Raw genomic sequence first — 12,802 nt, forward strand, 5'->3', positions numbered from 1 at the left:
GTGTGTTATCGGCATGGTTGAGCCGTCTGCAATGGCCACTTCTTCTCCTCCGTTGTATGGTTGGTGCAGTGCGAGGTTGTTAAGGTCGGAAGTGAGATGATGTGTAGCTCCACTATCCAGTAGCCATGGAGTTGTATTGTACGGCGAGCTGGAGATGTAGTTGGCACGTGGCTGCCACGGGTTTTGCGCGGGGGAGAACTGATGTTGGACCATCGACTGTCCTCCTGATGCTTGGCGTTGAGGGCAGGTACGTGCACTATGGCCATAGGTACTGCAAATTTGGCACCGGCCTTGGTAACCCCGTGGTGCAGTCGTTTGCGATGACTGGTTGCTGTTCGGACCAAACTGTTGCTGCTGCTGCCATGTCTGATTGCCACGATAGCCTCCACGACGGTTGTTGTTTGATTTGTTGTTGTGCGAACCTCTGTAGTTCGTGTAGTTGGCTGAGACAGGCGCAGTCGAGACAGGTGGAATGGCAGCCTGCAGTTTAGCTTCTTGATTAATGAGTTTCTCATGTAACTCAGCAAGCGAAGGCGCGGTATCACGACTCTCAATCTGATCAATCAGTGTCTTGTACTCATCTGGAAGGCCAGTCAGTACCCGCTCAACCTGATCTTCATGATCCATCGGCTTACCTAGGAGAGCCAGTTCATCAAAACGAGTTGTAAGTCCTTGATAGTACTCGTTGATCGACTTGTTTCCTTTAGTCCAGTTGTCGATCTGTTGTTTCAGCTGTTTGATGTGTCCTCTGCTTGGTTTAGCATAGGTGGAGCTGAGAGTTGTCCAGATCTCCACAGCCGTGTTGGTGGTAGAGAGGATTGGTTGAATGGTAGTGGTTATCGCGCCGAGGAGGCCGCTGTAGATAAGCTTGTCTTGACGTTTCCACAGCGCGAAGGCAGGGTTGGGGGCTTCCCCTGTTTCCGTCGTGATAGTGGCTGGAGGGATGACCGTAGAGCCATCAACATGTCCGGCGAGATCATATCCATCAAGCAAGGCGTGAACTTGGCGATTCCACATCAGGAAATTGGAGGCGGTGAGCTTTGTCACATTTGTCATGTTGACGTTGAGCAGAGTAGGGTTGGGGGAGACGGTTATGGTCTCGTTTCTGAATGCTTGATTCTCAGACATGTTCGACATCGTGAGTTGCAAGGAAGAAGATGAGAAAATTTTGAAAAATTTAAGATGGCGGCTGTTAGGTTATCACTGCTCTGATACCATGTAAGTTATAGGACTGAATGAATCTTTATTAACACCGTAGAAGAGTATTTATACAATATACAAGGTAGGGTATTTCTGTATTCTACTGTATTTACATAATAGTCCTTTGAGGACTTCTATATTGCCTTATAATAATACCGTTGGCACATTATAGCTAGTTTCATTTTGCTAAATTAGTTTGAAGGGCCTTATCATTCTACAACCTGAGGAATAAGATCATTTGATTTTTCTTTACTAAACTGCGGATCATTTTCCAACATTTGAGTGACGGACATATATTTTTTGTTGATAAACTAACATTTGATCACCGGAGAGAATCTAATCACTGAAGCAAATGAGATACCAACGGTCTTCAGACCCGCTCATTATCCCAATATCAGTACTGGGAACATCAGTTTTAAGTAAAGCATTTCTATGGGTATCTTCGGCCCTTTAACACCTCTATCCGTTATTGTTGTTGTAGTTTATTTTTATCGTTTAGTCGTCGAGGTTACCTATACTTGTAACCTTATAAGCCTATTGGACAGTCAATTTTTAATATAAGAATTTGGTGCACAAAAAAATCACCTGTTGAAATGAAACAAAGTTTCCTTGTTCAATAAAACAATTAAATTAAAAACAAAGATCATATATATAAATATCCAACAAAAGAAAATGAATGGTTTCGAGTATATTATTATCCCTATACTATTCCAAGCAAGGCAATGCTGTAAGGAAAAGCAACGATTCCGGCAAAAGCAGCCTTTGCCACAAACATGTTGGCCCTCTCAGTGCTGTGGACATTGTCCCAGTACACGTACCGGTCTCGAAACGCACAAACCGGTTTATCCGCCGCACATAGTTCTTCCCCTGATTCTACCGTACAACAACTCTTTTGTGTTACAGCAAACCCTACAAGAATGTAAAAATACGCATAATTATTTTTACTTTTTTTGTTAAAAGTATACGCATGATCAAATTATAGGATCACAATCCAATATTATAAGTTTTATCGTGATTTTACTGCAATTGTACTACTATGGAAAATAAATGATCTAACTGATCAAATCTCTTAGAGTTGTGACAAAATGAAGATTTAAATTTATATTTCAGAAGAAAATGAAAACGAAGGAAAATATTTGATTTTAAGATATCAAGTATTCCAGGAACACGATTATGAAAAGTTAATGAAGTTTTTTATTTATCTAGGAATCATCTTCAAAAAGCTTAATAGCTGATCATACAACTGGATTAGTAAAGCCATTAGGAAGGAGTTGATCATAAACCTTTCCAAAAAATTTCCTTGTGTATTTTGGGAAACTTAACTCTGGTATTCCTTAGAACACCTTAATGAAAACAGTGTATTTTAATTAGTATTATACTATATGTTTTTAATCCGGTAAAATGATTTCATCTTGGGTCAAAACTTTCAGTTCAATATATTTAGTATTACTTACCTAAGGCAGCATACGCAAAAGGAGTTTGCCCGGTGTACATATCGACAAAAGTGAACTTAGCATCGGCGAAGTTAGTGTTGAACTCTCTGACCAGAGCTTTAAGGTTCATGTTGAAAGGTTCAACTGCTTTGTTCACTTCAGCGGCACAGCCCATACCACCAGCATGGGAGGCGATCATCCGCGGGGTGCACCCTATCCTACTGACCCCAAACAAAGCAACCTTCCTTGCTCCTTGGACATACAACAACTTATACAAAAACAAATGTCTCTAATTAATCGGTTTATAGATAATTAACTAGGAGTAAAATTTGTAGAGATATATCCAATACTCTGCATCATGTTTTATATGGAAATTAATCAACTATTTATAATGTCAAAAGTTATTTCAATGAAATATGAAGGTTTATAATTCCTTTATTAATTTTCTTTTCAAAACCTTGGGTAATATTACCTTCAGTAAAGAGCGATAATGTCGAATGAGGGAATCAGCAAATTGATCGTAAGTGTACTTGCGTTGTGTATTGTACTTATCACCTTGCATGAAGTAGTTGTTAAGATAATCATTGCTTCCTATATTAATAGTGTATAGACATTGCTTCAGCTTCTCCGGGGGCACGTTTGCAGTCATAATCGCCGTCCGGTGGTTCTTGATTTGCGTTTTAAAACTGATTCTATCACCCTATCGTAAGAAATATCATAATGCGTAAGTAATTAATTTAAGTGTTTAAACACAAAAAATACAAATAAGCGAGTCATATTTAGGATCCCTGCCAGAAAAAAGAGAAAAGAGAAAGCAAATCAACAAAACCAAATGATTATTTGCTTTAAAAAAAAAAATTATTTAGAGTCACCTAAAACATTTACAAAATTATTTGTGTATATTCATTGGACAGGGAATCACAACATTTTAAATTGTCTTTTTCTAAGTTAGGTTTGAAACCTCAAACTTTCAGATACAAAATCTCAATTTACTAATTAGTTTCGTATCAGCCAGACATTAGAGCCACCAAATGAGAACATATGATCACTGCGCGTCTTTTGAATCAGTATTACTAAATTTAGTAGTACGTTTAGGAAAGTTACTTAACCATATATGTAGATATAGTAGTATTGGTAAAAATGAAATACCCGAGGAAAAATAAAGATATCTTTATTTTGATCTCTTTTGCTTCTAAATTATGTTCTTACCAGATGGTAGCTAGTATCTTCGAGAATTCCCGCGCCGCCAGAAGCGTAATTTAAACCGGTGTGAGCTTGTTCCGGCGATGCTCCGGTGAAAGGTGGAATGTAATCACTGAATCTCATTAGTTCAGCTAAACACAACATAATTCAAACTCATATTAGACAAGAAACCATATACAATACTTATGAATGATAAACACAATAACCTTTAAAAAAAGTAACAGATTCACAAGAAACCATTCACAAAATTTGTTTTTTCCTTTTGGGAAATTGATTCTTAAATACATTAGGGCATCATTAGGCCATGCTCATCGTCAGTAATTAGATAAGATATGTAAACAATAAAACAATATAAACTCAAAAAGTAAAAGTATGAGAGGTAAGACATTTTGAGACCCCCTCTGTCATTTGAGAGGTCACAAGAATATTTTAAACTATCTTTAATGTATTTTGCTATTTTTTCTCTAAAATAAAAAAAAAACTTTATAATAAAGATGAAAGAGTAGACGTCAAAAAAAAATAGAAAAATGAGTAATTTTTTTTATTTTTAAGAAATAAAGATGATTTAGAATAATTTTATCCCTAAATATTATTATAAAGATAAATATAACAGTGGGTGGAGATGATCTTAAGAAACTATAGGGACACTTGTCATCTTTTTAAATCATTATTTTTGTCTAAAATTAAAACTAAACATATTCAAAAGTAATGATATTTATTCAGATCCTCAAGTAAGTATCTCCAATATTGGAGTTGCTATTAATCAATGATATTTATCGCCAGAGACTCAGCAGAGTTTCAAAACAAAACAAAAATTGATGTTTTTAGATTTTTAAACAATGAATGTCTAAAAACTAAGCAAATGTTTTTTTTTCCAGAAGTGTTATATATAGTCTCTCACGAAGAGATCGTTTTGTGTGATATAGTCTCTCAACGGAGAGATTTTCTTACCTTTCTCATCCTTTTACTTCTCTTTTATTTATTTATATATTTTGAGAAACTTTAAACCACCTATGTGGGTGTGTGATAAGCAAAACTTTATTTATCTACTTACATAGTCTCTTAATTTGCATCTATGACTGTTCTGCATAACACTGTCTAGTTCTAATGTTTGCATTTCTTTTTATGTTCCATTGAAAATATCAGCTAAAAGAGAAATGCCTACATTCTAAACTTCCAGTTAGGCAAAGAATACGTTATGATACGTTTGTCTTTTATAGTTAATAGTATCTATTAGTAATTTCATCGAAAACATTTGGGCAAAGAAATAAAACAAGCCAGGGACTAACCGATAAAGTCGGGAATATTACGGCCATTGCTGAACCGGCCCGTGGGACCTCTAGCTAAATCCATACCATAAGGTGAATGGTTAACTTTAGCGGAGGTGTTCAAGTCATTGTTGTTACCGTTGTCGAAAACTGAGTCTCCGAAAACGAAATAGCAAGGCACGCGCTGTCCACGAGCCCCTTCGGCCATTGCAAACACCATTGCCGCTAAACCCCACAGCAATACCTTGAACGTTCCCTCCGCCATTTCTGAAAACCAATTACTAGAAATCTGAAATGTGGCAACATTGAAGAAAAGAGAAAAGTCTATATATATAACCCATACATAGGAAGAGACAGACAGAAATAAAATTCTATTTCTAGTCTATTCATTAGAAGAGATAGTCAGTTAATTACGGATGTTAATTAATTTATTTTTAAAAGTATCTTTAATAGTCAACTTGCACGTGAGTTGTAATGAGAAAAATACAAGTTATTTTGTCAAGAAAAACCCTCATGGTGGTGTTATATGGTAACATATTATTAGTCTTTTATCAAAAAAAAAAAAACCCTCATGGTGTTTTTGAAGAGTATTTAGTAATTTTGTTTCAATTCAAGTCTGATACGTATAGAGGATGGAGGGGGTCAGCCGACCGCACCTAATTTATAAAATATAAGTTTTTCTTTCATAAAAAAATATTATGACACCACCAAATTTTATAGTTTGACCCCATAAAAATAAAAAAATATGAAAACAAAAGCTTAATTTAGCTGGGTAATTAATAATTAGAGACTTGAACTCATATTTTATTTCAATTTTATGCTTATTTATAATTTAAATTCACTTCAAATACAATATAAATATTACAAAATTGTAAAATCTCATATAACTATTAATTTATTACATTTAATTGTATAAATAGAACACAGTTTTTTGTAACGGAAATAGATCACATTTTACAATAAAAATTAGTTTTTAAAGTCTCGACTCTCGACGCTTTGGCCGTTTGACAATGTTAGTTAATTGTCATGATAACTTCTACAACTTGCTGTCGTTTGTTTCTTTGGTTAAAGTTCACACACATTCATGGATACCATAATCTAGGGATTTGGTTACAATTGTTTTTCCTATATGCAAAAAAAAACAAAACAAAACGATAACAGATATAAGACTGTTAGAAACAACTACAAACCCTTGATAATAAGACGTGAAGACAAGATAGTCATCTCAGCTGAAGAATGAAAATTATAAGTTGGAGTTGTTGCTTAATTTTTTGTTGTAATAGAGAGTTGATTGCTGGAACAGTTTTCAAAGTCAAATGAGTTTTATAAAAATTGAATGACTTAGAAAAATGGGTTATCAAATTAATTTATGAGAAAATTTTAAATGATGTATCGGCTAAGTGAAAATGTAAACCTCCAACAAAGTTCAATAGATTTAGGCAACTATAGAGAATCAATGAGAAATTATTATATAAAACTACACCACGTGGTTGTCCAAAAAAGGAAAAGGAAACAACCGCACACATGCATTAGTAAAAAAAACACACAAATGCATGTGCCACCGCTGAACTGAACCGAGTTTGAATCTGCTTTTTTTTTTCTCTGAAATCTGATATTTTATATAATAACAAAGGTTTTTTACAAACAAAAACCCAAAAAGAAAAAGGATCCTGGCCTACCAACAAGACCCAACTACAACACTAGAAAACCAAACACAGGCCCATATCCACTAACAAACAGATGACGCAAAACAACGTGTTCAACTCAGGAGAAAAAAGAGACACGTGCAAAGACAATATCACCGTCTTCTTCCACCTGCGAATCGTCGCTGCAACTGAACCAAAAGCCACCGGAAACCACCGGAATCACACCGGAAACGCGAGCCACCATCGATTTCACCGACTTAAAAGTCGTTATCGGAACAAACAGATCACTTTAACTCCGGAATCAACCGGGAACACGACCACAACCACCGAAAACCACATCCAACGACTGTGTTGGAAGTTTTACGGATTCAGCATCTTTCCACACATACGCCTAAGTTTTGGATAGCATCAATCAAATAAACTCAAGATCTCATCCAAACCCAGACCACCCAATCACTAAAACGAAAAACGTCATACAGCTCGATCACTTCCGAGGATTCGATAGCCGGCAACCACCACCGAAGAAGAAACGGCACGGCCCCAGAAACAAAGCCAGTCATCCACGAAACGATCGGTGCGATACTGGAACAGAAAAACCAAACATACAGTACCGAAGAACCAACGATACCGCATGACGGACCGGAAACTAAACAAGATAAACAGAACTGAAATAAAAAGGAAGAAACCCGACCGACGACGTGGCTAAAGGAGCCCACCATCGTCGGCCGAGAACTATGCTCGGAGATCGCTTAACTTTTTTTTCTCTCAACAAGGACAATTATGAGAGAGAGAGAGAGATAGATCTTCTAAAGCTGTCCTAACCGAGTTTGAATCTGCTAAATATGAGCATTCGACGAAAAAATGGAATAACTTACGAGATATCTTAGATATATGAAAAAAACTCACATTAGTTTTGTAATAGGAGATGTAGTCCACAAGAATAAACCCACCTAAATTTATTCAAATTTATGAGGTGAAATTGATTCGAATCCAGATCATTTATCTTCTCAAAGTCTATTCACCATTAAACCACTTCCGTATAGTTGATTTGACAATTTCTTATTGTCCTTTTCAACAATAATAGTTGATTTGTCAAAATTTCTCTTAACATTTTTATAATATCTTAGATAAATCTAATAATGCCAAAATATATATGCAAACTATAAACATTTAGATTCAATTTTTAATATTTCATCAGTTAATTTTTTTTTATATCAAATTCTACAAAAATTAGATGTTCTAATTGATTAATAATGGATAACAACGTATATTACATATTAAAAATTGTATAATAATGTTGAACAAGACACACAAAAAAAAGGATTACAAAGTTATATTATATTTATACCAAAGTTTAATCAACATATTCATAACTTTTGTCATATAAACCAAAAATTTAATACATATGTGTTTTAAAATTATTTTAGTTCATTAAATAAATTTCAGTTTATGTTATGTTATCTAAGTTAGTTTTGATCATCTGAGAATAAAGCTTGACATAAAGAAAATATTGTTATTACTTTTAAAAAATATATATATATATATATATTATGTTATTTAAGATTATGTTTTAAAAGAAATATATATGTAATATTAATATTATTTTTTGTGAACTTTTTTTTATGTAATCAAAATTATGTATTTGGTATATTTTCCTGTTTAAATTTAAATTTTGTTTCTCTAGTAAATTTTTATTGTGAACTTTATTTTTTATGAAATCAAATTATCTATGATACATTTTATTTTTAAAAATATAAATTAATTAATGTTTGCTTTTATTAGCTATATTATTTCGAAATATAAAAATAAAAGGAAAATTAAATTATAAATAAAAGTTTATTAGAAATTAGATATAATATTTTTAAGTTATTAAAGGTATCTCTGTAATTATCCGTCCTAAGTATTAAGATGAGCGCAACATGTAGAAAACTGACTTGTCAAATATATTATTATATGTGATATATTTTTGTTTTTAAAATTTAAATTTTTTTTCCTTTTGTAAAACTTTTATTGTGAACTTTCTTTTTTTAGAACTCAAATTATCTATTATACATTTTCGTTTTAAATTTTATATTTCATAAATTAATGTTTCCTTTTATTATATATATTATTTAAAAACATTATAAATCAAAAGAAAATTAAATTAAGAAGAAATAATTTTTTTTAATAATCGTAATTAGTTATAATGTTTTTACTTTATTAAGGGTATATCATAATCAACCGTCGTAAGAATTAACGTGAATGGAACAACACATAGAAAACTAATTTTTCAAATAATATTATAGAGATTTTAAGAAAATGTTAATTTCCAATTTGCGTATGCATCTATTTTCTTAAGTGTATTGTCTATACATTCCAGTTTTACAATTTAAATTGAATAAATGTGCTTTCTACTTATTGTTTGAATCACAATAAATATTGCAAAGAATATTTTTCAAAATCTTTTATTAATTTTTATAAAAACTATCTTATCGAACTAAATTGTTCTGTGAACTAGGTATTCAACAAAACATAAGATCTCAAAAGGACGATTAACATAATATAGAAAACGGTTTGAGCAACAGAGTTTTACAGGTTAACAAAACATTTTCTTTTAAAAAAAAGAAGATCTTTGCTATTTAAAAAATAGCACTTAAGAATGCCTTATGTGATTTAAGGGAACATCTATTACTGATCTGTTCGTCAAACATTCTGGTAATATATCCAAAGAAACTCAAAGTAAATTTAGGAACTTTCTGATCGATAACTTGAATTATGTGATCAGTACTGATTTTGTTTTTTATTTGAGAAGAAATTCAGTATTTACAACATTAATGTTAATGGAACCAGTATTTACAACTTGGTCCTTTTCCTTTCAGTGCAGGTCCCGTGGTTTCCTTCATCTTGCGGCCTCCTTTTCATCCCGTATTTTCGGCATTGTTGATGAGTGCGTACTGGTTTGTTGCTCCTTATTTTCTCTGCGGTTAACTGTCAGTGGTATTACTTGCTTAGAAGCAGTTAGGATGCTCCGGCTCCTCTCTGGATTAACAGCAATTGGTTAGTGAATAGGATGTTAGATCCGGAGTTTGCTAACGCTACTTGTCTGTGTAGTCGAACCATTTTAAGCTGTCGGTTGTATGTCGTACATATTTTACTTGTTTCTTACTTGTGAGCCACTGTTATTCCCATCTCGGGTTGGATCATTTTGGTTTGTGTTGTCTTTTTTTTTCCTTAGTTTTCAGTTGTATTTTTTTCCTTTACTTCTTCTTTCTTTGTTTCTCTTTGTAACCTTTGTTTCTCTTTTTTTTATTTCATATTTTTTTTATTTCAATATGAAAGCCATTTAAAAAAATGTTAATGGAACCAGTGATCTAAAAATCAACATAACCGGCATATCAGGTCTAGAAGAAACAAGTTATCAGAATGGCTTAAAAAGATGGGCAAGCGTCCGTCTAATCAAAAATTATCTATTTAATGTCTAGAAAAAGATCGGGCAAGACGTCTGCCTAATCAATAATTATCTATAAAATGCATATCTACCGCATGGCGAATTCTTAAAATTACCAATGGAGGTTTGTCGATGAAACGAATATATAACTGATGAGTTGACATCCCTATTCAAGGCGATAAATGTTGTGCTCGTTGTGGAGAGCCAAAGGAATCAGTGAACCATATGTTTTTTTGAATGTTCATCGACGATCCAAGTTTGGGCACTATCACGGATCCCATTGAATCCAGATATTTTTTCAACATAGTCACTCTTCACAAATATGGACCATATGTTTTGGAGAGTTACTCCGGAGATAGAGGATCATCAATTTACATGGATCTTATGGTATTTTTCGGAAGAGAGGAATAACAAAAAATTTAACAACATAGATGTTGATCCTAGAACTACTCTCAAGCTGGCAGAAACATAATCATTAATTTGGGCCGAGGCACAAACTACAATTATACAAAGGATTACCCAAAGTAGGGTGAATGAGGTTACAACTACACCTTCTACCCCAGACAGATGGTGTTTCACAGATGGATCGTGGAAAGATAAGGATTTACATTTGGAACAAGGTTGGTATATCATTTTAGAAGGTTTTGATGGATTATTGGGGGCACAAATACTCGAGCTAGTCTCTCACCTTTTCATTCGGAAGTAGAAGGCTTATTTGGGCAATAGAATGCATGACGAATTTACGTCAGTATCAGGTCACATTTGCAACAGGTTGTTCTCAATTGGTGAAGATGGTTTTAGAACCAGAAGAATGGTCAGTTTTTGCAAATTACTTAGAAGATATTAAGATTCTGAAAAGCAATTTTTACTCTTCCTAACTCCTCCATATACCAAGAACGATGAATTCAAAGACGGGTAGCCTTACACGTAGTGCTAGAAAACAACCGACTTTTATCGTCCATATAGATTCAGAGTTACAAAATTGGTTGCAGAGTCGTCACGAATCTGTGAGTTTGCTGATGACAAAAAAAAAGTTGACATCCCTATTTAGAAACAGTTTGCCACTTATAAATTTTGTGGCGGCGGTGTCTAAGTTACGAGTCTATTGAGTCTTAAGTAAGCGTACATGTGTGGAAGAATCGGTTAGGATGTAACAATTTTTTTATTTTTTATATACAATAATAAATATTAACAATCATGATTTATTTAATTTTTCAAAGCTAAAACCAAAAATTAGAAAAAATAACTGATGAGTTTTTTTTGTAAAATATTGTTGTAAATTTCTTTTAATTTTTACAGATACATTAGATACAATTATATCAAAAAATCTACAAGATAATTTTATTGTAAAATTTCTACAAGTACAATTCAACCAATCACTATGCATTTGTTAATATTGCTATCAATGTTGTACCAAGATCATTATGCAAAGCAATGAATTGCCAGAAACGAATCAGACCAAACTAACACGTGTAGTGCAGTGTATAAAGTCAATCCGGTTGGTAAGCGAATGGGATGCTATCTACGGTTACATATATGAATATTTGGTAAGAAACAAAAATATGACTGAAAATGTATGATCTCAATTTTAAAAATCAAAGTAGATTAATATCCGTATTTTGCATGGAATTATCATTGTGTACATAAATTATTTTTACTTACAATTATTTATTTTGATTTTTTACATATTATAAATATATATTAAATAATTGAGAAGCTAATAATGTATATAATTAAATTGGCATAAACACATAAATATTTACAATAACTTAATGGTAAATAAATATAAACAATCACTTTTATCTATTTTATATGGTATATAATTAAATTTAAATGATATTAAATAGATATATAAAATATATTTAATATGACTATTTTTTAAATAGATCTTTGTACTCATATGGTTTTAAGATTATTATTATTTTTTATAACAAAAAAATTAAAACCGTTGATAAATGTTTTTTACAAATGTGACTTTTATTAGTTTTTGTAATTTATAATCGTTTAAAAAAATTAATGTAAATTATGAATTAAAATATTAAGTTTTCAATACTTGTTAAATGCAAATTTCAAATTTAAAATATTTATGTGAGTTTATATGGTATATATTTTAATTTGAATTATATTGAAACTTAATATTAAAATATATATTTTAATGTAAATATATATATATATATATATATATTATATTTAATAAGACTTCATACTCATATGATTTTATGATCAACTTTTTATCTTTTTATAACAATTTTGTTACACCATTAGTAATTACAATTTTTAAATGTGGGACTTTTAAAAGTTTTAACAATTTATATTGTTTTTAATAATTGAATATATAACTTATATGAAAAAATCTAAATTTTATTATATGATTAATGTAACTGTTTAATTTATTGTTACAATTTAAAATTAAACCAAAATGATAGAGAATACAAAAATTGTTATCAAATATATATTATTCAAAATCACTAATTTGTCATATATATTGTAATCACATTGGGTAATTCCGTAGCTTTTATTTTAAAAAAATATTTTCTTGTAAATTAATAATTAATTTAATTATTAGTTTAATAAAAATATAAGTATACTTTAGATGTACCAATCTATTTTTCTAAAAAATTTAAA

At 31.8% G+C, this 12,802-nt stretch overlaps 1 protein-coding gene across 1 annotated transcript; it reads right to left on the reverse strand.

The window, feature by feature from the left end:
• Positions 1 to 1,794: 1,794 nt before the first annotated feature.
• LOC106395572 (GDSL esterase/lipase At2g19050) lies at positions 1,795 to 5,422 on the reverse strand. The gene is made up of 5 exons (XM_013835986.3): positions 5,126 to 5,422; positions 3,843 to 3,967; positions 3,106 to 3,333; positions 2,655 to 2,901; positions 1,795 to 2,109 (listed from the first exon to the last, which is right to left on the reverse strand). Exons 1-5 carry the CDS (start codon positions 5,367 to 5,369, stop codon positions 1,901 to 1,903), a joined length of 1,053 nt encoding a protein of 350 aa, XP_013691440.2. The 5' UTR covers positions 5,370 to 5,422; the 3' UTR covers positions 1,795 to 1,900.
• Between the last annotated feature and the right edge of the window lie 7,380 nt (positions 5,423 to 12,802).

Source organism: Brassica napus, chromosome A6, assembly GCF_020379485.1.
Source record: "Brassica napus cultivar Da-Ae chromosome A6, Da-Ae, whole genome shotgun sequence".
Taxonomy (NCBI): domain Eukaryota; kingdom Viridiplantae; phylum Streptophyta; class Magnoliopsida; order Brassicales; family Brassicaceae; genus Brassica; species Brassica napus.

What these genes read in the sequence shown, in the direction of transcription:
- LOC106395572 (XM_013835986.3), bottom strand. Translation starts at nt 5,369, where the DNA reads ATGGCGGAGGGAACGTTCAAGGTATTGCTGTGGGGTTTAGCGGCAATG. An exon ending in TAATATTCCCGACTTTATCG is followed by an intron (nt 3,968 to 5,125) that starts GTTAGTCCCTGG and finishes TGTTGTGTTTAG; the next exon opens with CTGAACTAATGAGATTCAGT. An exon ending in AAGATACTAGCTACCATCTG is followed by an intron (nt 3,334 to 3,842) that starts GTAAGAACATAA and finishes TTCTTACGATAG; the next exon opens with GGTGATAGAATCAGTTTTAA.